The sequence below is a fragment of the Podarcis gaigeae genome (genome assembly GCF_964106915.1).
Source record: "Podarcis gaigeae genome assembly, chromosome: 4".
NCBI classification, from domain to species: domain Eukaryota; kingdom Metazoa; phylum Chordata; class Lepidosauria; order Squamata; family Lacertidae; genus Podarcis; species Podarcis gaigeae.
The window spans coordinates 31,325,010-31,351,428 of record NC_139677.1 but is presented as its reverse complement, the minus strand read 5'-3'; the positions used below and the strand labels follow the sequence as shown (position 1 = coordinate 31,351,428).

Sequence of the window (26,419 nt, the reverse complement as noted above, 5' to 3'; positions counted from 1 at the left end):
TTGCTGGTCGTAGGAGGTTATTAGGCAGCCACACAAATGCCATGATAAATAATGGTGACCTAGTCTGACCCTTAAGTCTACAACTCCCATCATCCCTAGCGAGCAAGACCAGTGGTCAGCAATGGTGGGAATTATGGTCCAAAAGCAGCTGGAGACCCAAGTTTGGGAAACCCTGCTTTAAACAATCCATTCTATTTAGTCACTAGCTAAGCACAAGAGTTGACCGGGCCTTCTGGGAGGAGAAACCTCTTGAAACATTCATGGTGCACCGATGCAACTCTGCAGCCACTGTTTGCCCATTTTCCTTCCAAGGACTTTTGCCTCAGGTGCAAAGTACAAAAGCCTGTGTCAGGTGCGAGAGACCTTTTACCCTCCTGATACTGCTGAACTGTTCCCCACCCCCACCATCAGTCCCAGAGAGCAGGGGATGAAGGGAGTTCTTCATCTGCATCACACCTGCATTATAAGGTGCAGAAAAGCAACCAAAGCTTGCTTTGGGTTTTCTGGAGGAATAGCACAGCCTCCCCAAAATAAATGTAAAGGTTTCACTCAAAGAGGCAGCACTGCTCTTCCAATCTTTTAAACTGAATACAGTGGTACCTTGGGTTACATACGCTTCAGGTTACAGACTCCACTAACCCAGAAATAGTACCTTGGGTTAAGAACTTTGCTTCAGGATGAGAACAGAAATCGCGCGGCGGCGGTGCAGCAGCAGCAGCGGGAGGCCCCATTAGCTAAAGTGGTGCTTCAGGTTAAGAATAGACCTCCGGAACAAATTAAGTTCTTAACCCGAGGTACCACTGTGTTAGTAGTGACACAGACCAACACAGATGGGTGTGTATGTTTGTATGCACAAATAATGTAGTAAAACAGAACATTACCTACACACAGTGGTGTCACTTCAAAAAAAAGGTTGGCACGCTATACTTCCGTATCCACAGAGCATTTATTAAGTGTTATCAAGCTTACTCCGCACCATCGCGATGCAACCACGGACGTTGCAGTGACAGCATCCCTTAATCCCTTTGAATGAACCCATTCTTGCAAAGGAGCTCAGAACCGCAGATCATTTCTTCACACGATCTCAGGTGTAGACGCTTCAAAAGCTATACCTGGAATTACCGGTTACATGTGTTTGCTCTAGGGGAACGCCGATATAAAAACCATTTCATTCAACTGTATTTACAGAACATCTGTCTGATAATAAATAAGTCGTTACAGTTATTAAAGACTCTTCCTTCCCAACCACCTCTGGTCGATGGTTTATGAATCCAGGTGGCAGACCCCGGTGACTTCGCTGCAATTAGTAGTGTCAGAAACAGTGGCTTTTTCACAGCACGGTGATCCTGTCACCGTGCCTCCTCTCATTCCCTCCCCGGTTGAGCAGGAGCTCCCATGGGGTCCTAGCGCTTCCAAGAGGTTTTGTAACAAATGGACTTGCATGGCAGAGAATAAAGGACAAAGGCTCAAAAGTGCAACAAATCGTTTTTGTTTTTTTAGAAAAAAAACAGTATCAAGAGCACAGAACAAGTTCATGACGCGGTCCCGGCAGGCAAAATTTAGACCCGGCAGAGAACATAATATGCAGGCTATGCTCTACTCTCAAGAGAAAAGTGCTCCTTCATGCCACTTATTCAAGAGACAGAATCGGTTTTCTGGGGAAGAGATGTTTTTGCTCATCAGCTCCTCTCCTTCCTAGACCACTTGATCACCGAATTCAGTGCACGTTTTAATATAGGTATATGTATTTTTAAAAAGCTTTTCCGTTCCCCACCCCCTCCCCAGCACCCTTACCGTGAGGAAAGTATTTGTTCGTTATATAAACACCTGCAATTTCTTGTGCTGCCTACATTCATAAGAGATCAGCAGTTTAAGAGGCCGTGTTTGACCAAAAGTCCTCCTCCATCAAGCCCAGGGCAAACTCCTCTCTCCTCGACTTATTTTTGTTCTTTCGCCCAGTCTCTCCTTCGGTTACTAGAAGGAGTTAACCAACGCAGCGTCTGGCACTACCTTGGGCATATTTCATGTCCGTCCGCTGGGGCTGGAGAGATGGTGGTTTGTGCTGGAATTCACATGTCGGTTCGCAGCGCAGTGCGTGTGGACCACGCTGCCGTTTGGGTACCTGACGAAGGCAGGCTCGCTGAAAGGGCTTTGACACATCTGGCAGACCTTTTTGTCCGAGAGAACCGTTGCGATCCCTTTTAGCTTCACCTGCAAAGAGGGAGAAACAAGCCAAAGAGCCGCTGAAAACGTGAACCGATGCGGGTGCTAAAAGGCGGCCGTTTTGTCACAGGGACTATTGCTACTCTGAATGGTATTCAGTGCTAGAGTGGACCCATTGAAGTGAATGGACAGGAGTCATTTAGGTTCATTAATTTCAAAGGGTGTGAGTTGGACTTAGCTAGCTGAGTGCGACCCTCTGCGTACTTCACTGGTGGCATATGACATCTACTAGAATTGGTGCAATGATCATTCCCTGACATGCTTTTTGGTAAACTAATCAAGCTACAATTCCAAAGTTTCTTTCTGGAAGCCCTGACAGTAAGGGGTATTAAAAAGCTCTTTAGGGGTGCAGCTATGTAGTTCATCTGTACATAAATGCAAAATTCCATATGTAGCATGTAGACGTGTGCTTTAATCTGCTTTTGATCGCCAATTTAAGTTTTTTAAGAACATTTAAATAGTCATTTTAATGATAATTCTATTGCTTTGTTTTTAAAACTGCTTTGAGGTTTGCTTGCTTTTACAGTCAAGCAGTGTATCAACTTTATGAGACAAAAATGGTCTATGGAAGGTGGTGGTAGGGCTTATAGTTTACTATTTTATATATTAAATTCTGGTAAAGATGCAAATACTCCCCCTTTTCCAACTCTGCTTCCTTCTCCCAGGGAAGCTTTGGGAGAACATCCATCACACTGGTTCTGTGTGTGTGTACAGCAGAGGTAGCCATCATAACTTCTTGATGCTGCTGTACTTGACATTCCCATCAGCTCCAACCAGCCTGGCCAATAGGCAGGGATGATGAGAGCTGCAGTTAAACAACATCTGGAGGACCGCAGGTTCCCCACCCCAATGTTGAGGGCTCCTTGCAGCATGTCTATGAAGGCTTGCCTCTTTTCCGTGGCTTATTACCTTCTGACACAGCTGAAAGCCTGCCTTAGGAAGGTGCCTCCCCGTGCTCTGGTTTTGCCACGTTGATAACAACAGCAAAATTGGCATACAGTGGACCCTCTAGTTACGTACCACTCTGGATACGTAACTTTCAGGTTACGAACGTGGCAAAACCATTTTAGTGCAAGGGCATGGGGAGGCAGCTCCCTAAGGGAGCCAATTTGATTCCCTCCCCCTCTTTCTTTTTCCTTTCTCCTCCTGTGATGAGGCTGCATTTTAATATTTTAATGTTTCAATATTTTAATGTTGTATTTTAATCTTGTTTTTAAGTTGTATTCATTCAACTTGTTTTTATTATTGCTCGTTAGCTGCCCTGAGCCTGGCCTTGGCTGGGGAGGGCAGGGTATAAATAAAAATTATTATTATTATTATTATTTAAACGTGGCAAATACTTCCGGGTTTTGCCACGCGCGCATGTGCTGACGCACTCTGCGCACCTCGTGAATGCACAGAAGCGGCGCCCCTGCCTACAGACTTTTCGGGTTGCGGACGGACTCCTGGAACGAATTTAATTTGTATCTGGAGGGTCCACTGTACTCACCTTCTCGTGCGTGTAAGTGAGGTTCTCCGCTTTTGCTAAGCCCAGTGCGATCTGCGTCATTCTTTGTGCATGGATGCTTTCCCGCATGGAGCCGCAGAGAAACGAGGAGAGGAGCTGTACTGACCAGGTGTCCGGTATGAGCTGCAAAACGCAGGCCGCGTCAAATTCGGCCGCATGGTTGTTTAGGAGGTCTACAGCCGCCATGGCCAGTTGGTGCTCCGATGTGCTGGAATTTAGATACTCCGAAAGGAGCATGTGGAAAAGCTTCTTCCTGTAAGGAAGGTCTTTGCTCTCCGAATTCCACACGCAGTACTCCTCTGCGGCAGCAAAGTCCTTCAGTTCGTGGACCAGGATATGCAAAGCTTTGTCGTGCTGTTCCAGTTTCCCAAAGAGTATCGCACACTCCATGTGAAGATCTGTGCCGCTGATTTTATCTGCCGGATGTAACGTTTTAAGCAGAGGCCTTGTTAGAGTGCAAGAGAAAGCTATATTCCTCAGATAAGCTAGCTGTCTTAAAAGAACAACGGAAAACGAAGAGCAAGCAGAATGATAAAACCAAGAACAAAAATTCCCTTCCAACACAGGGCAGTTACGTGTAGAATTCTAGGCTCATCGTTATGTTTCTGAATACAATGAGCAGGATGGAAATAAGTCTCATTCGCGAACAGAAGACATTCCCTTTCCGACACAGGGCTGGCTTCCCACCTAACACAGCTGTTTTACTCATCACTCTGCAGGATTCCCCCAGTTCTCAGAGACAGCTTTTTGGAAATGCAGCAGAAAGCAGAGCCCTGGGGAAGACCCTGGTGCAAGCCTGCTACTGGGATCCCTGCTGATATTTACCTTATTTTTGGCAGTGCGGCTGCATTTAACGCAGCATTAAACACACAGTTTAAAAGACCTATGTTCTTATGCCACTAAAGCCACTTCTTAGAATTCACACGTTGCTGGCAGGGTTCATTCGTTGCCATACTGCAGCAGGGCACAGACCCACACACATGCCAAAATGACCTAATATGGGCTATGTCCAGTTGCCCAGGTTCCCTCACTTCAGAAAGTTATAGTGGAAGGATTGTGGCAATCAGGGACATTCTGCTGATGCCTGCATCAAATTCTGTAATACACTGCATTGCAGGGAGCTGCTCCTGGATCCCATAGCAAGCTGAACTAGGCCCGAGTTATCCTGACACTGTAATGATGCAACAGGAACCAACATCAACACAAAGCCTTTAACGTTATCCCTCAGACAACTTGAGTTCAAATCACCCTTCTGCAATTCAAATGTTCTTTTCCTTTTCTCTGCCTTTGTAGCTGGTTAAAAAAACAACAACACAGCCTTCATCAGAAGCATATAAAATACAATTTCAGTTCTCTTACCTAAAATAAAACGAATTCTATAAAGGTCAGATTTCTGCAGAAGACTGCGTAGCTTCGCCTGCAATTTGCTCAATTCTTCACTCTTCTCTGCAGCCAGTGATTTCAGATGCAGGACTTCCTCCAGGTAAAGGACTGCCAGGTGGGTGTGGAATTTTTCCTTCTGCCAGCATAAAAGACAATATTTTAATTCCAAGACTGTCTCCATAAGTAGCTTTATTAATGTTGGAGTATTAATGTTAGAGTATTTTGAATTTTTCAAAAACAACAAAATGGTTAAAAAGAAAACAAAACCATTTCAAAAGGACTGGGCACCTGTGCTCTGACAAATTCAGAGGTTTGAAATTCCACGTGTGTCGCAAGAGCAAAAGGAGTTCCAGAGCAGCACTTAAATAGAAAGAATTCATTTGCCTTTCAAAATATGATCACCATTAGCAATAACTCAAGGAGCACGAATCCTATTATCTATTAATTCACATGCCACTTTTACCTTATCACAATTTTGTCACTCTTTCCTCCCATTTGCATGTCACCCATTCGAATTCAGAGGGCTTACCTAAGCCCAGAGTCCTTCTCGCTTTCGGTAAAACAATTATTATATAAAATCGTGCTTCTAAAGCATTTGAAGTTATGCAAAAATTTCTAATCTTGGAATTACTTCTTCCTAACCACCCACTGACTGGCTTTTTTAAAAAGAGGGGAAAAAGGAGGGGGAGCTCATTTTTTTTTAACAGTCTAATTCCACATTCTAGAGATCCTACACTCCTAGTGGAAGGAGATAAGGAAGCTTTTGCCCTATTGCTGCAGGAGAAGTTGGGAGACAGCAGTCATGCTGGAACACCCAACACCCCAGAAAAAACACTTCATCAGACAGGGGAGATTTGGGCAGGGGACCCTTTGCAGCCCAAGGGCCACATTTACTTGTGGGGGACCTTCCAGGGGCCGCATGGCAGCGATTGGTGGGGGCAAGAAAAATGAATGAAGCATTTTTATTATTTATTTTTTTACAGAAGGATATATATATTCCAGCCATGCGAAGAGTCAGGCACTCATCTACCCACCCTCTATCAGACAAGCAAGAGGCATCACCACAATTTAAGGAGAGAATCAAACCAATTAAAAGCACTTGCAAGGACCAATGAGGGATGCAGCCTGGGGGTGGGAAGTGTCTTGAAGGTCAGACAGAGGTCAGGAGGGGCACATGTGGTCCCTGGGCCTGAGGTTCCCCATCCTTGATGTGAAGTGGTGTTTCCCAAACTTAGGTCTTGAACTACAACTCCCATCATCCCTAGCTAGCAGAACCAGTGGTCAGGGATGATGGGAACTGCAATAACAACAACAACATTAACAAACTTCCCTAAACAGGGCTGCCTTCAGATGTCTTTTAAAAGTAAGATAGTTACTTATTGCCTTGACATCTGATGGGAGGGCGTTCCACAGGGCAGGTGCCACTACTGAGAAGGCCCTCTGCCTGGTTTCCTGTAACTTCAGTTCTCGCAGTTAGGGAACTGCCAGAAGGCCCTCGGAGCTGGACCTCTCAGTGTAGAACAGGCATAGGCAAACTCGGTCCTCCAGCTGTTTTGGGACTACAATTCCCACCATCCCTGACCACTGGTCCTGTTAGCTAGGGATCATGGGAGTTGTAGTCCCAAAACATCTGGAGGGCCGACTTTGCCTACGCCTGGTGTAGAGGGACATTGTACCTTTGCTTAGAAGCTGCCCAAGGGCACCTTTCTGGGATTAGGGTGGGGGACACACACACATTTAGGGCTGCTCAAAAGCAGCCAGAGAAAGGAGCAGGATTCTATAGGAGGCATTTCCTCCTCTGCTTATGCTGCAACAGTAAATAGAACTGGGCTTCCAAGAGCAAATAATGTAAAGGGTAAGTCTTGTTTTTCCTTTGCTCCCATAGATAAACAAAAGGGTCACCTTATGTGTGTACTTTGTGCCATAATTACCTCCTGGTGTTAAATTATCCAGTTTGGTAATGGGCCTACTTAGAGTCTCAATAAGCAAGCAGAATGGAATAGAGGTGTTTTAAAGCTGCAAGTTACCATGGTTGCCCTGCAGCAATCTAGAGAACTAAAGGAACAACCTGGACTTATTTCTGAGCTTCAGGCATAAACTGAACATCGCAACAGACGCACACCAGTTTTTATGCTACCGGATCCAACTATCGCCACTTACTTTCACTCTTCTTTCTAGAACCAAGAACTCTAGATATTTTACTAGTGATACGGGATATTTGTTAAGGCAGCTGATGACGTCGTCTGGATTAAAGCTGTTCTTCTGTTCTTCTTCCAAGGGTCTTCTAGTGAAGATGTACACACCAACCTAAAGCAAGATGCATTAAAAAAAAATTTGCAAATTTTACATAAATGGCTGATGTCACACACAAGTCTCTGGTGCCAGGTTATCAATTCCTGTTGCCTCATACTTTTTAAAAGGGACTGAAAATATCTGACCTTTTCTAGTGCTAATAAAATCAATGAAAACATGACACAAGTTGGCAGGGTGCAACAACGGATGTTTGAGGGAGGGAATGCACAATATTCAGTTTATACAGGATTAATGGTGGAGACACACAGCTGTGCTGCTGCCTCTCTCTTTAAAATATATTTTTAATTTGAAATTATATCATGAGGCGGCCCGTCTCACCTGGATCCGGGAGTGGATGACATTAAGAAATACAGATTTGTTAGACCTGGAAGGTTTCAACAACCAATATGGATGGCACACCAACCTAGGGGTTGGACCTGCCTAGGGGTTGGGGTCCCTGCCAATGCTACGAGTCTATGATACTCAAATATCCCAAGCAACAGCAATTTCAATTTCAAAAACCTCCCCCCACAAATACCCAGCCACAAACCTCTTCGCTTCGCTGCAGGACCCATTCTGCGTACTTCCACACCAATTCATGGTCTGTGCAGGATGTAAGGAAGTCGACTATATACTCGTAAAGATCTGTGCGTGTCGAGTCCTGGATGTCACCGTTAACGATTTTCACCCATAACTGAAGCCGAAAAGAAGCATGAAACATTCAGGTTCAGGTTCAATCCCACGGCGATAAAGCCAGCTGCTATTTTTCTCTGGGCTGTTAGTTAATATAAATTTAGCCAAACCAACAGACTTAGCACACCGATGCCAAAGACTTGTGTAACAGCACCAACAGGAGCTGAGCACGGGTGCAAAGTGCAGGTCTTTCCCCTTGCCTCTGCGCTGGACTCCTACAGCAAAAGTAAACATTCGACACAGGGCTGCCACCAAAAAGGGGCATGTCAAAATCCTTCCCTGCCCATCTTCCTGGCAACAATTGGGCATGCTTACCCATGCTGTGCCATCTCCCCAATGTGATCTTCCCCGTCTACACTCGAAATCATCGCCTCCCTTCTTCCTTTTTGTATGTACAAATCTCTCTACTCCCTTTTATTCACAGATCATAGGCAGCATTCTACCCAGTTCTTAATAAGTGAACCTGCTCCCAGCTTCTAATGTTTTGGCCTGTAAGTGCAAAGATATCAGGGTGACCACAAGCGTTCCAAAGCGGATTAAAATTAGGTAGCTACTATTTCACACTGATTTATGAACCCTCCCCCACCTGCAGAGAGGCAAGAGGGGCTTGTCCTGAGCTGATCTTAGATGAGCTATTGTGGTTTTAACCTCATACAATAAGAACCTTTTTTTTTTACTGCTGCAAGATAGGCAAACCAGAAATGTCTACAGAAATGTCCAGAACAGCTGGACAAGGAATAGAGACAGAAGCCAGGGGACAACTAGACGATACACCTGGCTGGGATGGTGAGTGACCAGCCACCTGAATAGCATGCCTGACCTTCAACTGATATTGCCACCCGGCCGCTGCCACCCTGTTGCCTAGATATGCTGAAAGAGCTGAAAGGTAACCAGAAAAAGGGAGCAACACAGAGACACTAGGGATTCTGTTCCCCTTTCATTAGCTCAGCTCTCTACCTGGAGAGCAACAACAATAGCTCTAAATGAATGAACATGCATGACAATTGCCTGATGGCCAGAACGGGAACTGAAACATGAGTTGAAATGGTTTGGTTCGCCGTGAAAGGTTTACGTGTTGCTTTGATTTCCTTGGAGACATGGCTGCGCTCTAACCTGTAGTGCCGCTGCATCTTGACCGTTTGCGTGATACAGGAGTCCAAGCGCGAAGAACCTGTGTAAGAAGCAGTATTGTTAAAAAAAAGGCAAATGAGTATTTGGCATTCTATGTGATAAATGGGCTTAATGATTTAGTTATTGAGCCTGATTTGTGATCGTAATAAAGACCGATCGGATTGGATTAATTCTTGCAAAGTTTCTGTGAGCTGGGTCTATTTATTCCCACTTTACATGTGAAGGAGGTCACATTTCTCCCTCCTATTTGCTACTTTGGGGTGAGGTTGTAGCCCTGATTCCAGAACACAACACAGCCAGCACACACACTAGGAGCAGGTGGGCATCTGGCCTGATTCATCAGGCTGTTCTCATGTTCACTTGGAAGAGAGTCCGATAGCCTTCTGCCCTCTTCTCAGCTGAAGCAGGAACAAGTCAGTGGGAAGGATTGACATAGGTGGTCCTTCAAACCCTTGCTCAGCCATAAAGTTCAGGCTCCTACAGTTATGCAACAAGCACGGCTGTATTCAGATGCCACAGTTACACAACAGCTAACAGTTCTTATTTGGGTGATTCAAGATCCTTCGGAAGAAAAGGAACATTTCTCGAAAGTTAGACTCTCTTTTCGAGCTATGCTGACGCTAAAAGGCAAAAAGGGGAAGTCACTCAGGGGTTATGAGGAAGAAATGTTTATTTTAGGAATGTGCAGTGCTTTTCTTCGGAAAAAAAATGGTGCCAGGACTCACCATGAAGTTGCCACACTTTTAACCACTGCTTTTCTTCAAGAAAAAACAGGTGCCAGTACTGCTTACCCTTGAGCACCTCCAGAAAAAAGCACTGGGAATATGTACTGTGCTGAGCTTGCTTTCCCCTCCTCCCTCCCGTTCCATTTTTCCTCACGTGCCATAACTTTTTGGACCAACACCCTGAGGGCAGGTACCATCTTTTGCAAGCCGCTCTAAAATCCCTTTTTTCAACAAACAATATTAAATAATCTTACGCACACACACAGAGTAGTCTCGGGAGTTGGCACTAGGGGACTCAGAACGCTATTTTGCTACTTGCATTTTTTAAATCAAAAAGGGTTATGGAGAAAATTTAGTTGCTCACCGGAGGCCTCACATCATTCAAAATGGAATATGGGCATCTAGTTAAAAGATGTTTTAAAAAAAACAAAAACCCAGAAAATAATTAGGGTAGTGACTGGACATTTCTCCTTTCACTTTGAGCTCTACTGGGGGTTAGGAAATGTCACCCAGAGGCTTACTTTTTGTGCTTTTCCAACCACGCGGCGCTATCCGCGAGAAGGCAGAAATTCTCGGAGACTAGCAGATCGAGCAGGCTTTCGTGACCGGACTCCGCGTAGAGCTTGAGCAGGGCCGTGTCGACGTCCTCCTTGTAGCCGTTGGCCACGTCGGTGCTGCGCACTTCGTTCAGGTAGCTCATGAGGAACTGCTTGCACTTTGCCATCTTCTCCTGGTCCCCCTGCGTCAGCTGGTTCAAGTCCGCGTATTCGTGGAGGGGAGGGTGAGTCCGCATGAAGGAAGAGGAAGAGGGCAGCAGGAAGGGGTAGAGAGAGATCAGCTCCCGGACGTCCAGCTGGCCGCCTCTGCAATTACAGGGTCAAACTAAATGAAGCAAAAAGAAAGGGGAAAGTATACAGAGGAGCATGCGTGCGCATGCACACAGAGGACACTTAGCTTGGTACATACTTCAATCAGTGCAGGATTCAGTGACCAGGTTGCTCACAGGAGCAGGACAGTTTGAGCATCTTACATCTATCCTGGTCCGACTGTACTGGCTACCAGTTCGTTTCCAGGCCCAATTCAAAGTGCTGGTTTTGACCTATAAAGCCTTAAATGGCTCAGGGCCACACAATACCACCTCTTTTCATATGAACCTACCCATGAGACCACCTTCGGAAGCCCTTCTTTTGTGTGGCAGCTCCTTGTGAGATCTGGAAAGTGGCAACACGAGAATGGGGCCTTTTCCGCACTGGCTCCCCGTCTGTGGAATGCTCTCCCCAGGGAGGTTTGCCTGGTGCCTTCATTTTGCCTTTAGACACCGGGCAAAAACGTTCCCTCTCAACTGGGCCTTTGGCTGATTGACATCCGATGCCCTTTAAAAATGTGTTTTGGGGGGCAGTTATTGGGGGGGGGGTTGTTTTTATTATGTATTTTGCGATTTTATGTTGTAACCACCCTGAGACCGGGTATAGGGTGGTATACAAATTGATAAATAATACTAATAGGGAAATGTGGGCACTTGTTACAGCTGCCCATAACTTAGCATTAAGAAATCTAGATTAGAACCGCAGCGGGGGACGAAGGGTTAAAGCACTGCAAGCCCCCTCCTAGCGTCCCACTAGGACCCACGACTGGGCACCCCATGCAGATGAACGTATATGGGGAAACCCTCTCTCCCTCCTTCGATGCTCCAGGTTGCTTCCCCTGCACAAGAAGCTCTAGACTTCTCCTGCCACCTCATCCTCACTCGTAAGGCAGGATCCTGCTCTTTTCTTCTTTGTTTCCCTTTCCTGAGGGGCAACTAGGAGTGTTGGCATCCTGGAAAGCAAGGCTGCAGCTGCCCTGCCCTCTTTCCTTCGTTTGAATGCCTGCAGCTCATGTGGGGAATGGCAGAGGGCAGGCCCATGGGAAGCCAAGGAAATTAATGCACACCACAAAAGTTAATATTTACTTGTTTGTTTGTTTGTTTGTTTGTTTGTTTGTTAATTATACCCTGCCCATCTGGCTGGGCCTCCCCAGCCACTCTGGGAGGCTTCCAACAAAATATTAAAAAACTATAATGCATCGAACATTAAAAGCTCCCCTAAACAGGGCTGCCTTCAGATCTCTTCTAAAAGCCTTGTAGTTGTTTTTCTCTTTGACATCTGGTGGGAGGGCATTCCACAGGGCGGGTGCCACTACCGAGAAGCCCTCTGCCTGGTTCCCTGTAACCTCACTACTCGCAGTGAGGGAACCACCAGAAGGCCCTCGGCGCTGGACCTCAGTGTCCGGGCTGAACGACTGGGGTGGAGACGCTCCTTCAGGTATACAAGACCAACGCCGTTTAGGGCTTTAAAGGTCAGCACCAACACTTTGAATTGTGCTCAGAAACGTTAGGGCAGGCAGGGGATTTGGGAGGGTGCCCAAGAGGCAGTTGGTGTCATGGTGCCTGTGGGTGCTGTGTTGGTAATCCCAGATCTAAGCTACGTTACAAAAAGAACTCTATTTCCATATTTACCATCGCTTCCATTGTATGTGCAACAGCAAACTGAAAAGCTCAGTTCCCAGAAGCTATGCAGTTTGCCGGCATGCACAGTACCCGTCAGAATGCCTATACAGTGGTACCTGGGGTTACAGACGCTTCAGGTTATAGACGCTTCAGGTCACAGACTCCGCTAACCCAGAAATAGTACCTCGGGTTAAGAACTTTGCTTCAGGATGAGAACAGAAATTGCACAGCAGTGGCAGACCACATTAGCTAAAGTGGTGCTTCAGGTTAAGAACAGCTTCAGGTTAAGAACGGACCTCCAGAACAAATTAAGTTCTTAGCCCGAGGTACCACTGTACCAATATTAAGGGGAAAGCCAAGGCAATTGTTGCAAACACCCAGCTGATTCAAAATCAAACCTGGTACGTCAGCTGTTGCCTAGATGCAAGCAAGACAGGGGCCTGTGGGCAGAACAGACGAGCACTATCTCACGGCCTTTTAACAGTTTCAGTATACAGCAATCAGGAGGACTTGGGAACACGTCAGAGAGTTTCGTCACTCATCAGCCACTACCGAATCAAAAAAAGAGCAACCTCAAATTTGCTTTCGTCCGCGATCCTAAATCTTTTGCCTTCTAAGTGTTTCAGTCCTGCCTCATGACAATATTTCAGAACTCGGAAGCCTTTAAACCCAAGCACAAGGATCCAATCGGTTGCCGAGTAACACTCAAAAAGTGTTCTTCGCCCCACATGAGGGATTACCTGAAGAGTTCTTTTGCTTCTAGGAACTGAAGCTGTGCAAACTGTATAAATCCCGCTTGCTGCAAGATTCGTTTGTACATAACCTAAATGGGAAACAAAGAGGCGAAAATACCACCTGTTTAGGAAACCGATGAAAGAAAAAAATAAATAGCGTGGCTCATACACTAGTTGTGCCATGCTGAAACGAGGACTAAGCCAGAATCTGACTTGATTTAAAGCTCATAACTGCATGCAATTTGTACGACTTTCACAATATGGAGAATCAGAGAGTTGGGTAAGGCTGCAAGTCCACCCTGAGACTACGAAGCATAGCTATCTAGCTATCAGCTTCCCGGCAAGTCCTCTGGGGACTGCGACAGGGTGCCAGTTGCAACAGAGAAAGAAGCACACATGAGAAACTTCTCCAGATGACTCCAGCAATGTCTGTGCTGAGAACCTACAGGCACTTCCAAGTCAATGAGATTCCCAGAGCTGATCAATCCTATGAAGGAAACAGCATAAGAACATGTGGATTGTGTGCATTCAAAGTAGCAATGTAATGTGCACACCGCAAAATGCACGTATGTGCAAGTTGCAACTGGGTTGCATGCTCTCTCAGATGTGGAAACTGTTCCAAACAGTTTTCATACCCGAAGCAAGCGTTATATGGCAGTAGAACAGTCTACAACCCAACTACTTTGAATCGAGATGCAACGTTTTCAAAATCCACAAGTAGCACACTTATTTAACTTGTTTCCTCCATTCACTGATTTGAGCAGAAGCTAAACCTGGCAAGCTCATAGTGTATTCTAGACCTATTGCAACCTTTCCCAAGCACTCTCCTGAGATGCACCTGGACCTTGGAGCAATCATTCTCAGACTAAGCCACCTCGCAGGACCACTGCAAGCACAAAGGGGTGTATATGTGCGAGAGAAAGAGTGAGAGAGTGTCTGTGTGTCTGTGGAGAATCACGTAACATTGCCTCGAGCTCCTTGGAAGAAGAATGAGATATAAATGTACCAGCAATAAATATACAAAAACATGTGAAGACGAGCGTTGGCACAAAGTGAAAGGAGATGAAACAAGAGGACTCAAGTGTGGCTAATGAAATAATGCTCTACGGTGAAAAGAATCTGATGTCTTAATTTGTCTTCTAAACTTTACTGTAATTTAATTAAATTTATCTAGCCTTAAGCAATACAAAATTACACGGGGTGGGGGAATCCATGGACATGAAATAAGCTCTGGTGGTAGAGTCAAGTTATCCATCTGAAGAGCGTTCAAGCTAATGTGATTTGAAGGCAAAACGAGAAGGTGAGTGGGTGGGAAGACTGCGAAGCCCCCCACCCTTAGGTAGACTTTATGAAGGGCTGCTGGGTCAAGAAAGTTTGAACGGTGATCCTATATCCAAGAAAGCCTAAATTATTTCAGAGAGCTGGTACAGCATAATAGCTAAGAGAAGATCTAATCAATTAATTTTATTTATAGCCCACCTTGCCTTCCAAGGAGCTCAAGGTGGTATCGTGCGTCTTCTCCTTCCCCCGTTTTATCATCACCACACCCCTGCGAGGGAGGTTAGGCCAAAATATTTCAACTGCCCCATAGTCAACCATGGATTTCATGGCTGAGGGCGAATTTGAACCCTGATCTCCCAGGTCCTAGCCCAATGCTTATGAGCACAGTGCCTATGCGAGTCACTCCCACCCTCAGAGATGCAACAAAGAGATAATGATGCCAATGAACACAGATATTTACATTCCACAAATGCCTGTCACCACCTTTTACGCTTGCTAAACTACTACTCCCGCCTGGAAGCAAGATCTGTTGAAGTAAACGAAACTTGCTTTTTCACAAGAAATAGTTTAAGATTAAAGTTAGTCAGCTCAAAAGGTGGCATACGGCCTTTTTATTCCAGTTGCAAATGCTTACAGGGATGTTCAGAAAACGGAACAATCTTAACTCTTAACACACCCACTCCAACTAAGCGCTATAGCTTCCTAATATCTCATAGCTTAAAGATGGCAACCAGGAAGCAGCTCTAAGAATAGCTCTCTCTCTCTTGTGATAAAAGGTAAAGGTAAAGGGACCCCTGACCATTAGGTCCAGTCGTGACCGACTCTGGGGTTGTGGCGCTCATCTCGCTTTACAGGTCGAGGGAGCTGGCGTACAGCTTCTGGGTCATGTGGCCAGCATGACTAAGCCGCTTCTGACAAACCAGAGCAGTGCACGGAAACGCCGTTTACCTTTCCGCTGGAGCGGTACCTGTTTATCTACTTGCACTTTGACGTGCTTTCGAACTGCTAGGTTGGCAGGAGCTGGGACTGAGCAATGGGAGCTCACCCCGTCACGGGGATTCAAACCACCAACCTTCTGATCGGCAAGTCCTAGGCTCTGTGGTTTAATCCACAGCGCCACCCGTGTCCCATCTCTCTTGCGATACCAGCATGTAAATGGCTCCAGTTTCTAGATACTTCAAAATAAGACTTCCAGCTTTTCAAAGCTTGCTTGCAATTCTGCTTGCCTTCACATGCCCAGATGCATTCAAAAAATACCAACAGACCTGAAATTTCTCTTTCGGAATATTTCTTCGGGCTCCCTTTGCTAAGACTAACGCCTCTTCGACTCTGTGGCTGGCCAAAAGATCCTGAATCTGTGTTTCCAGAGGTAGTGGGACCAAGATATAGACCCCTTTGGTGGTAGCCACAATTACTCTGCCTGGGGGAAACAGAATGAAAACAAGATGTCCATTTTACATTATCACAAATGACTTAAAAAAACAAAAACAAAATATATATAGAAAAGTCACTGAGATGCAGAAACTAAATGCAACTTAAAGAGGAAATACATTTTGAGGAAATTTGATTTTGAATTGATTTTAGAATGAAGTGATTTTAGAATGCATTTCAATTAATTGATTATGATTTTATGTAAACTGTTTTACTTTTATTGTTGTTAGCCACTCTGAGCCTGGCTTCAGCTGGGGAGGGCGGGATATAAATAAAATTATTATTATTATTATTATTATTATTATTATTATTATTATTATTATTATTATTATTGCAAATCCAGCGCAATGCAAACACAGCAATATATCAGATAATGTCAAAGTTAGGAAGGCACACCTGGCCTTGCAAAAATGTAGTTACCATTGGGATCAAGTATCTTTGCTGACATTTTAGTGATGGAACATGGATTTAAGTTACAAGTACACAAATGGTCGCTGATGGTTCTACAAACACGTTTTCTTCCTCCATTTTAAAATGAAGAAATGAAACTCCGCATCGGTTCGGTTTAGCTAGTGCCCGGCAGTTTATTTTTAGAATATGCCAGTTGTATTTCCACATAAAAAGGAACTCGAAGCAACACTTGGACAAACAACATTAAGAGTGCTGCACTTTCACAATCTCAAATCTTGCTCATGCTTTCCAAAAGCGCCAAACAACGCTGTCAACCGCTTTATTTTTTGAGTGTCTACGATCTTCCATAGGAAGTACTTCCATGTCACCCCCACAGGAGAGATATTTTTTGTCTGATGGCAATAAATATCTTTCACGTTGGACAACAGAGCCTTATTATAGGAAGTGCAACCTCTTGAATCAACCAGCTATTTACAGCCGGCGGCCATTTTGTGTGCCTCCAAGTGACACACGAATGTGCCAACATGTGCACCAATTTTGGCCCCAGAAGGGGGAGGAACTAGGCGGGGACACGACAGGTTGACACGCACAATGACCTGGAAAGCGACCCCTTTCGGGGGTTTGCCCGTATATGCATTTTTCAATCACTGTATGCACATTCGAAGTGTGGGTTTCCTTAGCTCCAGAGCATGATTGTTCCACAGAACATGGATGAGGAACTCCAACTTCCATCAACCCCAGAAAGCATGGCTAAATGTCGGTGTTGATGTGTAGCAACACCTAGAGAGTCACAGATTATACGCCCTTTCCTTAAGAGTGCGATCAGTCCTGAGAATACACAATAAAAGCCATTCAGCTCATTAGCTCCTTAGGGCATGTTTTGCGGCTACACATAGAAGAAGAGTAGAAGAGTTTGGATTTGATATCCTGCTTTATCACTACCCGAAGGTGTCTCAAAGCAGCTAACATTCTCCTTTCCCTTCTTCCCCCACCACAAACACTCTGTGAGGTGAGTGAGGCTGAGAGACTTCAGAGAAGTGTGACTAGCCCAAGGTCACCCAGCAGCTGCATGTGGAGGAGCGGGGAAGCGAACCCGGTTCACCAGATTACGAGTCCACCACTCTTAACCACTACACCACACATAGGCCGAGCAGTACAGATAACCTGGGAATGTAATACAATACTTAATATTTTGAGTGAGAAATGCTGAGGATTAAGATGGGGAACCAGATTGCTGATGGACCGCAGCTCCCATCATCCTTGACAACTGGCCATGCTGGTTGGGGGCTGTTGGGAGTTCAAAAACATTGGAGAACCACAGATTCTTCGTCCTTGGCTTAAGAAAAGCAGTTCAGTGGTTTGCTCTTGAGCCAGTCCCTGCCTTTTATCTTTTTAAAGACTGTAAGAAAAACACTTAGATCTTCCCCAAAGTAATTCAACACACACACACACACACACACACACACGTGTGTACACAATTAGGTACCTTCAAAGTCTTGCAGGATATGACCATCCTTAAAGGGTAGTGTCTGTTTTTGCTGCTGGTCCAGCATACTATGCACCGTAATGAACTCCTCGTCCAATGCAACTACGTAAGGAAAGCACAGGGCTGCACCAACCACGTTTTCTGACCAGTGAACAGGAGCACGCTGGGAAATGCCGTCAACAGTTGCAAACATGCCTGCCGGTTTAGAAAGGGAGCGATGAGTTAGAAGTCTGATCGGACAACCAGCTGATCGCCCGGCTTCTACATAGTTATCTGCATAAAGTTACCCACTAAGAATTCTCCATGAAAGTGCCTTCTCAGGAGCTCTGAAGAAGAGTTTCTCTCAAGCACGACAGTAACTTGCACACCGACAAGCAAAACCTACCATGCACCGTTGGAAGAAAAAGCTACACCTTTTTAAACTGTGTTAACCAGTATGGAATATTCCGTCTCACAAGTGATGTTTTAGAAACAAATAGATAAAAGGATTGGTTGTGCGAGAATCGGTTGTGTGGACTGTTGTGACGCTCCGAAGACTGACTGGAGAGATGGTCGGCTGGAGCCTGCCCTACCTGGCTCTCACTCCACCACCACCCCCAGCTGGCAGCTGATTGGCTAGGCGGGGAGGGGGTGGAGCGATGGCCAGCAAGCAAAGGGGGGGGGTCACCCAGACACAGGAAGCCCGTGCCAGGTTGCAAACCCCGCCCACTGCTTTGATGAATGAGCGGTCTTTGTGCGAGAATCAGTTGTGCGGACGCTGATTTCAACCAGATGTTCGGTGCCTCAGTCGCATTTAATGTTAGAACGTTGCATGACATTTCCGTTTGGTCATAAGCAATGTTCTGTCCTTCACCATACAGTAGAAGGAATGGACACCTTGTGGAACAACAGTCAAGTATATTTGTTTGAAAGTAAGGTCCATAGTGCTCGGCGGTAGATACATGCCCACTGAACTATCTACGGCTATAGTGCGGTTCTCTGCAGTAGATGTGCCCCTCTGCTGGCAAAGGTCTTGCTCACTGGTGGAGAGGCCCCTCTGCTCCATTCCTCGTCTCCTGCAGCCTGTGGATCTAGGACTTAGGGATTGCTCCATGTGCTATCAAGCCTAACAACAGTACACAGATGTTTCCTCCAGAAGCAAATAGCCACCTGCCCTCTCCATAAGAACAGAAGGCTCCACTTATTAAGGAAAGCAAGAGCGGACCCTCATGTTTAACAAGCTATTTACGCCATGTAGGATTCACCTTATCTCAGGCAAAGCTGGGGGTCTTACACTGAGCTACGGCTGAGCCATAAATGCTTACGGATAGCAGCTTTACAAAAACAACCTTAATTCTACAACCTGCAAAAGGAATCCAAGCGCGTTAGAAAACAGGACAATAAATAAACAGGTATTAGCAAGGAGGCTGCGATTCCCCCCAGAGCATGCAGTTTGAATCTTGAAGCAGCACCATTGACTCCAGTGTTGGCTTAACAAAGTTACCCTGTGCTACTTACTTAGTTTATTTCTTACAGTAGGAAGGTCCTGGCACAATTCTGTTTACAATTCAAGCCCTGAATTGGATGAGTCAAGTAAGTTGCACGGGAGGCACCCAAAATTCCAGAAAACATCAGAATTCAATTTTAGTGGAATGCCACTAACAGCCTGATCCTACAGTGAGCAAAGCAAACCCAATCCCATTGATTTCAATGGGCTCAAGCATGCTTAGCACTGATTAGGATCAGGCTGCAAGGAAGCACAAATTTCCAAGATCAGACTACTCATTCATGTTTTCCATTATGCTACTTTTTAAAAAAAACAAAACAAGATTTATCAGCAGTTGCTAGAGTATTGGGGCCTTTCCACACAATTGGTTTTTAGTACAATAAGCAGCACATCTCCCTCCAGACTATGATTTTATAGCTTTTTCTCAAGTTAGAAAATAGAGCCCTGGTGGGACACAGCCTTTTACCCTGCCGATTCAATGCATTCATTCCTATTACAACTGTTGCCTGGGATGTGCCTGCACAACTGTCATAGGCATTTGCTGGGCATCTTTAAATGCAGCACTCCAGCCCGGTGTCCACAACAGTATGTCAACTTTTGCTTTTTATTTCCTTATTTCTTTTGTCGTCTGCATGCTCTCCTGCTTTGAGATCACAGCTCATTGCACAGATATAAGGTATTGGTAAGACCAGATAAGAGGGACGCGGGTGGCGCTGTGGGTTAAACCACTGAGCCTCTTGGACTTGCCGGTCAGAAGGTTGGCAGTTCGAATCCCCGCAACGGGGTGAGCTCCCATTGCTCGGTCCCTGCTCCTGCCCACCTAGCAGTTCGAAAGCACGTCAAAGTGCAGGTAGATAAACAGGTACCGCTCCAGCGGAAAGGTAAACGGCATTTCCGTGCACTGCTCTGGTTCACCAGAAGCGGCTTAGTCATGCTGGCCACATGACCCGGAAGCTGTACGCCAGCTCCCTTGGCCAATAAAGAGAGATGAGTGCCACAACCCCAGAGTTGGTTACGACTGGACCTAATGGTCAGGGGTCCCTTTACCTTTAAGACCGGATAGCACAGCACAAAGGAACAAATGGATCAAGATTTGACATATCATGGGAGGACCAAACCCTTTCTAAGCGCAGACCCAAAAACCTTCCAACAGGAGGCAGAGAACATTGTGACCTTACCTAATCCTCCAGGTCCCGCCAACAGGAATTCTTGCCTGCCTACTCTTTTCACAATGGGCCGTCTCTCTTCGCTAGAGTAAGGAAAGAGGTCCTGGGAAACGCCAGTGTCGTAGTTCAGAATAATGTACTGGGTGGTGAGAGCGAGGCATAAATAGTGGCCGTCTATAGCCACGGCACAAGGCTGCTCCGGGGTGAGAAGCTCCTTCACAATCTGAACGCGGTCTTCATAGACCAAGAAGAGCTGGATGGTCCTGCGCTTGACCGAAACGATACAAACCTCAACGCAGAAAGGATCCCCGCTCATGGGGTTCTCGTTCAACGTGAACATCGTAGCTCCCTTGATCCTGGCCCCCGTGGGGATGGGCTCCAGGTTCATCATGTTCATCAGTGTTATGGTGTTGTCGCAAAGCACCAGGAGCCGATTGAGCGCCGAAGCGGCTTTCAGCTCCCCCACGGGCTTCCGAAAACTCAGGTATTTGTGCAGCTGTTTGGAAACGGAAAAGGACGTTTTCTCAGCTGGCGAGTTCTTTTCTTCCAGCAGGAAGTAGTAGATGGAACAGTCATTGGTTCCGATATACAGGTTCTTCCCGCAGCACTCAATGCATTCGATGTTGATCCGAGCTTTGTCGCCCATCAGCAAGTCCCGCTCAACCGCGGGGACAAGCCTGAAGGCCTTGACACTCATCGTGCTTTCCAGATGGCCTGCCACGGAAAAGGAGAAGAGAGGCTTATTTTTATCCACACCCAAGCAGCATGAAGAACAAACAGAACGTTTAAAGGGAATCAACCCAGACCTTCAGTTTGTTAACAGCGCCTGTAAACAGGTGCCCTTTCCGACCCGACACCAGAAATGGTACATCTGTTAACTTGTCTCTGTACGTGGCTAGCCTGAAGCTAATATAAGGCAAGCAGACTGGTGCAGATCGGCTCAAAATCTGCAGTCTATAACTTTATCGGCTCCAGGCAGACAGCAGGAAGAGGAAAAGCACCTCCCTTGGTTCACTGGGCATACAGGTTGCATGTATGTTTGTCCAAGAAACCTTTTCCACCATGGACCACTTTAAAAACTGTTGAGAGTCTTGTCAGAGCACCTAATGATTTTTCTGCCCATTGCAACAATTGTAATGTGCTGTACTAGACTCTATATGATGTTTTAATTGTTTCCACTGCTTTTTAATTCTTGGATCTGGAATTCCATAGAATTCAAATTGTAATACAGCAGACTCACAACTTACTTGGGGGTTATGTTCCAGGAACAGCGCATAAAGCCATCATTGCATATAGTCAAAACACACGGGGTGCAATGGTGGGTGGGATTGCCAAAGTCCCCTCCACACACACTCATCCCCTTAAAAAATATTATTATTATTAGCACGTAAAGCTAAATGCACACAAGTTAAATGTGCATAAGTTGTGGGTCTACTGTACAATAAAATACAATATATGAAATAACCACCTGAATGTAGTTTACAGATGCTGGTCGTCCACAGACCAGTTTGGGAACCCCTGCTTTAGGATGATGTATGTAATGCACTTCTCTTTGATTTAGTACACCTTTGTTGCTTTCTTTTTTCCAAAGCAGCACACATGGCATCCCCAGGCATTCCCCAATCCAGACACTACAATATGGCTGCCTGTGCCCTGAGACCGTGTTCCTGCACAGCCGTGGCTTCCCCCTCTCCTTTTACAGCTTCAGAAATACTGTATTCACATTACCTGTACACACAGCTGCGAGGGAGTCACTTTCACTTTAATCCTGACATAAAACTGAGTATACCCTCAAAACCTTTCAAGAAAGCAAGACGGTTTCTAGATCTTCCCAATTTTTTGTATCCTAAACAGTGCCGCTATCCAATTTTCTGACTTCCTAAAGCCATCATAAGGGTTGGGAATACTTTTTGGAATTAAGAGCTCACTCCCAGTGGCTCAGCAGAGAATGTGAGGCGTGTAATCTGACTTCAAAATACCTGCATCATATTCTCCTTCTGCCACACATACTGCAGTGGTTAGAGTGTTGGACTAGGGCTTAGGAGACCAGGGTTTGATTCTCCACTCAGACATGAAGCTCACTGGGTGGCCTTAGGCCAGTCACTGCCTCTCAGCCTAGCCTACCTTGCAGGGTTGTGGTGGGGTTTTAATGAGGAGGGGGGAGAATGAAAGTCACTTTGAGCTCCATGGAGGAAAAGGTGGGATAGAAACGCAACAAATAAGACAAGGTGGTGTAAGAGAAGTGTGGGGAACCTAAGGCCCAGGGGACTCTCCTTTATACCCAAGTCATGCCCTTCCATTGACCCTCTTATTGAATGCTTTTGCGTGGCTGGAAAAAGCCCTCGAACTGCCTTTCACTTTCCTATATGGAGAGATGTGCAGGCACGTTGCTTCGATGAGAAATGGAGAGATGTATTGGTGTAGACACTCTGGCTTTTGTGTGTGGCTGGAATTTAACCTGTTGCTCCACCTGCTTTTGCCTGTGGACCCGCCTACCACTGGCAGGAGACACGCCCCCCCCCCCGAAGGCTGCCCAAGAAACAATGCTGCCCTCAGGCTGAAAAAAGGTTCCCCACCTCTGATATAAGCAGTGGCTTTAAGAGGCGCGTGCCTCAGTTTCATTTGCTGAGGACACCGGTTGCCATCTTGCCTCTGGGCTTGCTAGGAGCATCTTGTAGGCCACTGTGGGGAAAAGGGTGAAAGACTAGTCACTAGGCAGGACTTTTTTCTCCTCCAGCATAGCTCTTTTCCCCCGATGTTTTCCTGAGCAATTGCCAGTTTTCATCCCATTGCATGTTGTAGCTATTTAACTGTGTATTAAGTGTGGCAATAACAACAGAGGTATACAAGGCACAGTGGTACCTCGGGTTACATACGCTTCAAGTTACATAAGCTTCAGGTTACAGACTCTGCTAACCCAGAAATAGTACCTCGGGTTAAGAACTTTGCTTCAGGATGAGAACAGAAATTGTGCTCCGACAGCGCGGCGGCAGCAGGAGGCCCCATTAGCTGAAGTGGTGCTTCAAGTTAAGAACAGTTTCAGGTTAAGAACAGACCTCTGGAACAAATTAAGTACTTAACCCGAGGTACCACTGTATAACAATAATAGTTTTCATGTGATAACATTTCTCACCTTTCTCTCAATTCTACTGATCTTAATTCTACTGTTATAAGGAGACTTATTAAGATTTTTCTATAATGCGGGGCCTCATTGTAGATTGTTGTTTTCTTACATGTAAATTATGCCTTAAAACTTTGGATTCGTGGTTTTGCATATTTTCAAGACGCACAGAGGCTGTTGAGTAAAGGTAAAGGTAAAGGTACCCCTGCCCGTACGGGCCAGTCTTGACAGACTCTGGGGTTGTGCGCCCATCTCACTCAAGAGGCCGGGGGCCAGCGCTGTCCGGAGACACTTCCGGGTCACGTGGCCAGCGTGACATCTGCTCTGGCGAGCCAGAGCCGCACACGGAAACACCGTTTACCTTCCCGCTGGTAAGCGGTCCCTATTTATCTACTTGCACCCGGAGGTGCTTTCGAACTGCTAGGTTGGCAGGCGCTGGGACCGAGCAGCGGGAGCGCACCCCGCCGCAGGGATTCGAACCGCCGACCTTTCGATCGGCAAGTCCTAGGTGCTGAGGCTTTAACCCACAGCGCCTGTTGAGTAGGCGACACACAAATCTAATAAATGACAATGATGAGTATTCTGGGCTGACTAATGTGCTCTCGAGTGCCGAGGAGTTCATAGGATAAATACAACAACAGCAGACTCAGCCACGCCAATCCACAACTGAATATTGCAACACACGAATGACACAGTAGTCCACCTGCAATTGTGAAATGCAACACACCTGTGCTTCCTCCCTGGATTTTGATAACCAGAATGACTCTATGGCACCTTCCTTTTATACAGATTACCTGTGTCCGCTCTATTAAGACATCAACAACATGACATACCACAGAACAGCAGGTGATGTTGTAAGGCTTTCTAACACTGCTGCTTATGAAGAGTGTGGAACTGCTGAAACTTCTGGGGACAGTGTGACTTCCATTAAGCTTGCCTACAACCAGTGTTTTTTCTACTGCCATTCTGTCCCTGCTCCAAGGGAGTCAGGAAGAAGAAGCCTGTGTGTGGAGGCGGGGTCAGTTCTTGACCTTTTCTTCCTTTAGGCACGGAATATGGCCGTCATTACTTTTTGAAACTGCACAGAGGCAATCAGCCCAGCCCAGCCCTATACCTAGTGAGAACTTGAGCTGGTTAGCCGAAAGCTAACCAAACAAACACACAGAGCCTTGAAGTAAGGTAAAGGTAAAGGACCCCTGGACGGTTAAGTCCAGTCAAAGGTAACTATGGGGTTGCGGCACTCATCTCACTTTTCAGGCCGAGGGAGCCGGCATTTGTCCACAGATAGCTTTCCGGGTCATATGGCCAGCATGACTAAACCTTGAAGTATAAGCAATGGGAATAACGAAGTAAAGAAAGAAACATGCAGCAGAATACGTACTGTGCATAAGGCAGCAGGTAATTGCAGGGGGTGGGGATTTCCTCCACCCCCTGCAATTACCTGCTGCTTTATACACAGTACTTATTCTGCTGCCAAGAATGTAAGAATGGGAAGCTGAATTGCTAAGAAATTTGTTGTAAATTGCATAAAGTTTATCAAGCCTATATAAATATATATATTGGTCGGTTTCCAACCAATGAAAACACAACAGGGCATCAAACGTATTTAAAACATTTAACAAACTTCCCTATACAGTTACAGATGGGTAGCCGTGTTGGTACAGCCGTGTTCAGATACACAGTGTATCTGAAGAAGTGTGCATGCACACGAAAGCTCATACCTAGAACTAACTTAGTTGGTCTTTAAGGTGCTACTGGAAGGAATTTTTTAATTTTGTTTTCCCTATACAGGGATGCCTTCTAAACACCGTATATAATATACATGAGCCTAATGGTGCTTAGATGGTGTCTCTGCACCATTCTTACCAAGATGCAGGGAGGAGCTCCGGCTGCTGCAACCCAGCCCAGCCCAGCCCAGCCCACTACCACCAGCCTCACCCCTCCTTCCTTTACCCCCCACCCCAGTTAAAAAAAACCGTCCACTTGCTACACACGAGTAGTACTTACTAACCCTCCCAGATAGAGAAAGGGAAACTGCGCTTTGTACCAAGCAACGCACCAGGCCAGGCGAGCAGCGACACCCCCAGCACCCAAGGGCACCACGCTCACCCCGGGGCGGGCGCGGGGTTGACCCCCTGCCAGCAAAGGGTGCCGGACCGAGGCGGAGGCAGGGAGACCCGGGAAGGAGGAGGGGGGCGAGGAAGGCGCGGGCGTGGCGTCTTTTCCCCCCCAGCCCCCGTTGACCGTCCGAGCCGAGGCCTCCGCTGCGAGCCGAGCCCGCTCCTCCTTCCAGGCCCAGCCGGCGCTGCTCCGCGGCTCTCCCGCCGCCGCGGTGGCGAAGCCAGCGGCAGCTGAGTCTCTCCCTCCGGGGGCGGCGGCGGCGGCGGCGCCGCGGCCCTTCCGGTCACAAGGCGAGGCTGACAGACGGAGGCTCCTCCCGCTGGAAGGGAGGGAGCAGAGGGAGGGAGGACATCTAGTCCAACCCCCTGCCGCGGGGCAGGGAGACGCAGCTGCCCCCGACGGGGATCGAACCTGCGGGCTCGGCGCCCCCTGCGCCGCGTTCCAACCGACGGAGCTATTCCAGGCTGGACCGGAGGAGAGGGATGCTCCCCAAAGGATGTTCCTCGGGTCGCAGTCCTGCCCGAAAGGCGCCTCCGGCTGCCAGGGACAAGGGAGGAGGGGGAAACACGGATGTTCAAGGAAATAAAACAACTCTCTGGTTTTTAGAAGACGTCTGAAGGCAGCCCTGTATGGGGAAGTTTTAGATGTTGGGTGCGCTGTTGTGTTTTCATGGGTTGGGAGCCGACCCAAGTGGCTGGGGCAACCCAGCCAACCCAGTAAGAAAGTATTCTTCTTCTTCA

The 26,419-nt window shown here is 46.6% G+C and overlaps 1 protein-coding gene across 4 annotated transcripts; it reads right to left on the bottom strand.

Annotated features, from left to right (window-relative positions):
• Nucleotides 1-927: 927 nt before the first annotated feature.
• On the bottom strand, nucleotides 928-26,419 carry TGFBRAP1 (transforming growth factor beta receptor associated protein 1). 4 transcript variants are annotated; one of them, XM_083735515.1, is made up of 13 exons: nucleotides 25,566-26,419; nucleotides 23,014-23,119; nucleotides 20,450-21,151; nucleotides 17,786-17,980; nucleotides 15,723-15,877; nucleotides 13,183-13,265; nucleotides 10,476-10,817; nucleotides 9,212-9,269; nucleotides 7,956-8,099; nucleotides 7,274-7,420; nucleotides 5,090-5,249; nucleotides 3,713-4,146; nucleotides 928-2,211 (listed from the first exon to the last, which is right to left on the bottom strand). In XM_083735515.1, exons 2-13 carry the CDS (start codon nucleotides 23,057-23,059, stop codon nucleotides 2,023-2,025), a joined length of 2,655 nt encoding a protein of 884 aa, XP_083591641.1. In that variant the 5' UTR covers nucleotides 23,060-23,119; nucleotides 25,566-26,419; the 3' UTR covers nucleotides 928-2,022. The 4 variants fall into 4 exon arrangements, with proteins under 4 accessions (XP_083591641.1, XP_083591642.1, XP_083591643.1 ...); XM_083735516.1 differs by having other exon boundaries at nucleotides 25,570-26,419; XM_083735517.1 differs by lacking the exon at nucleotides 23,014-23,119.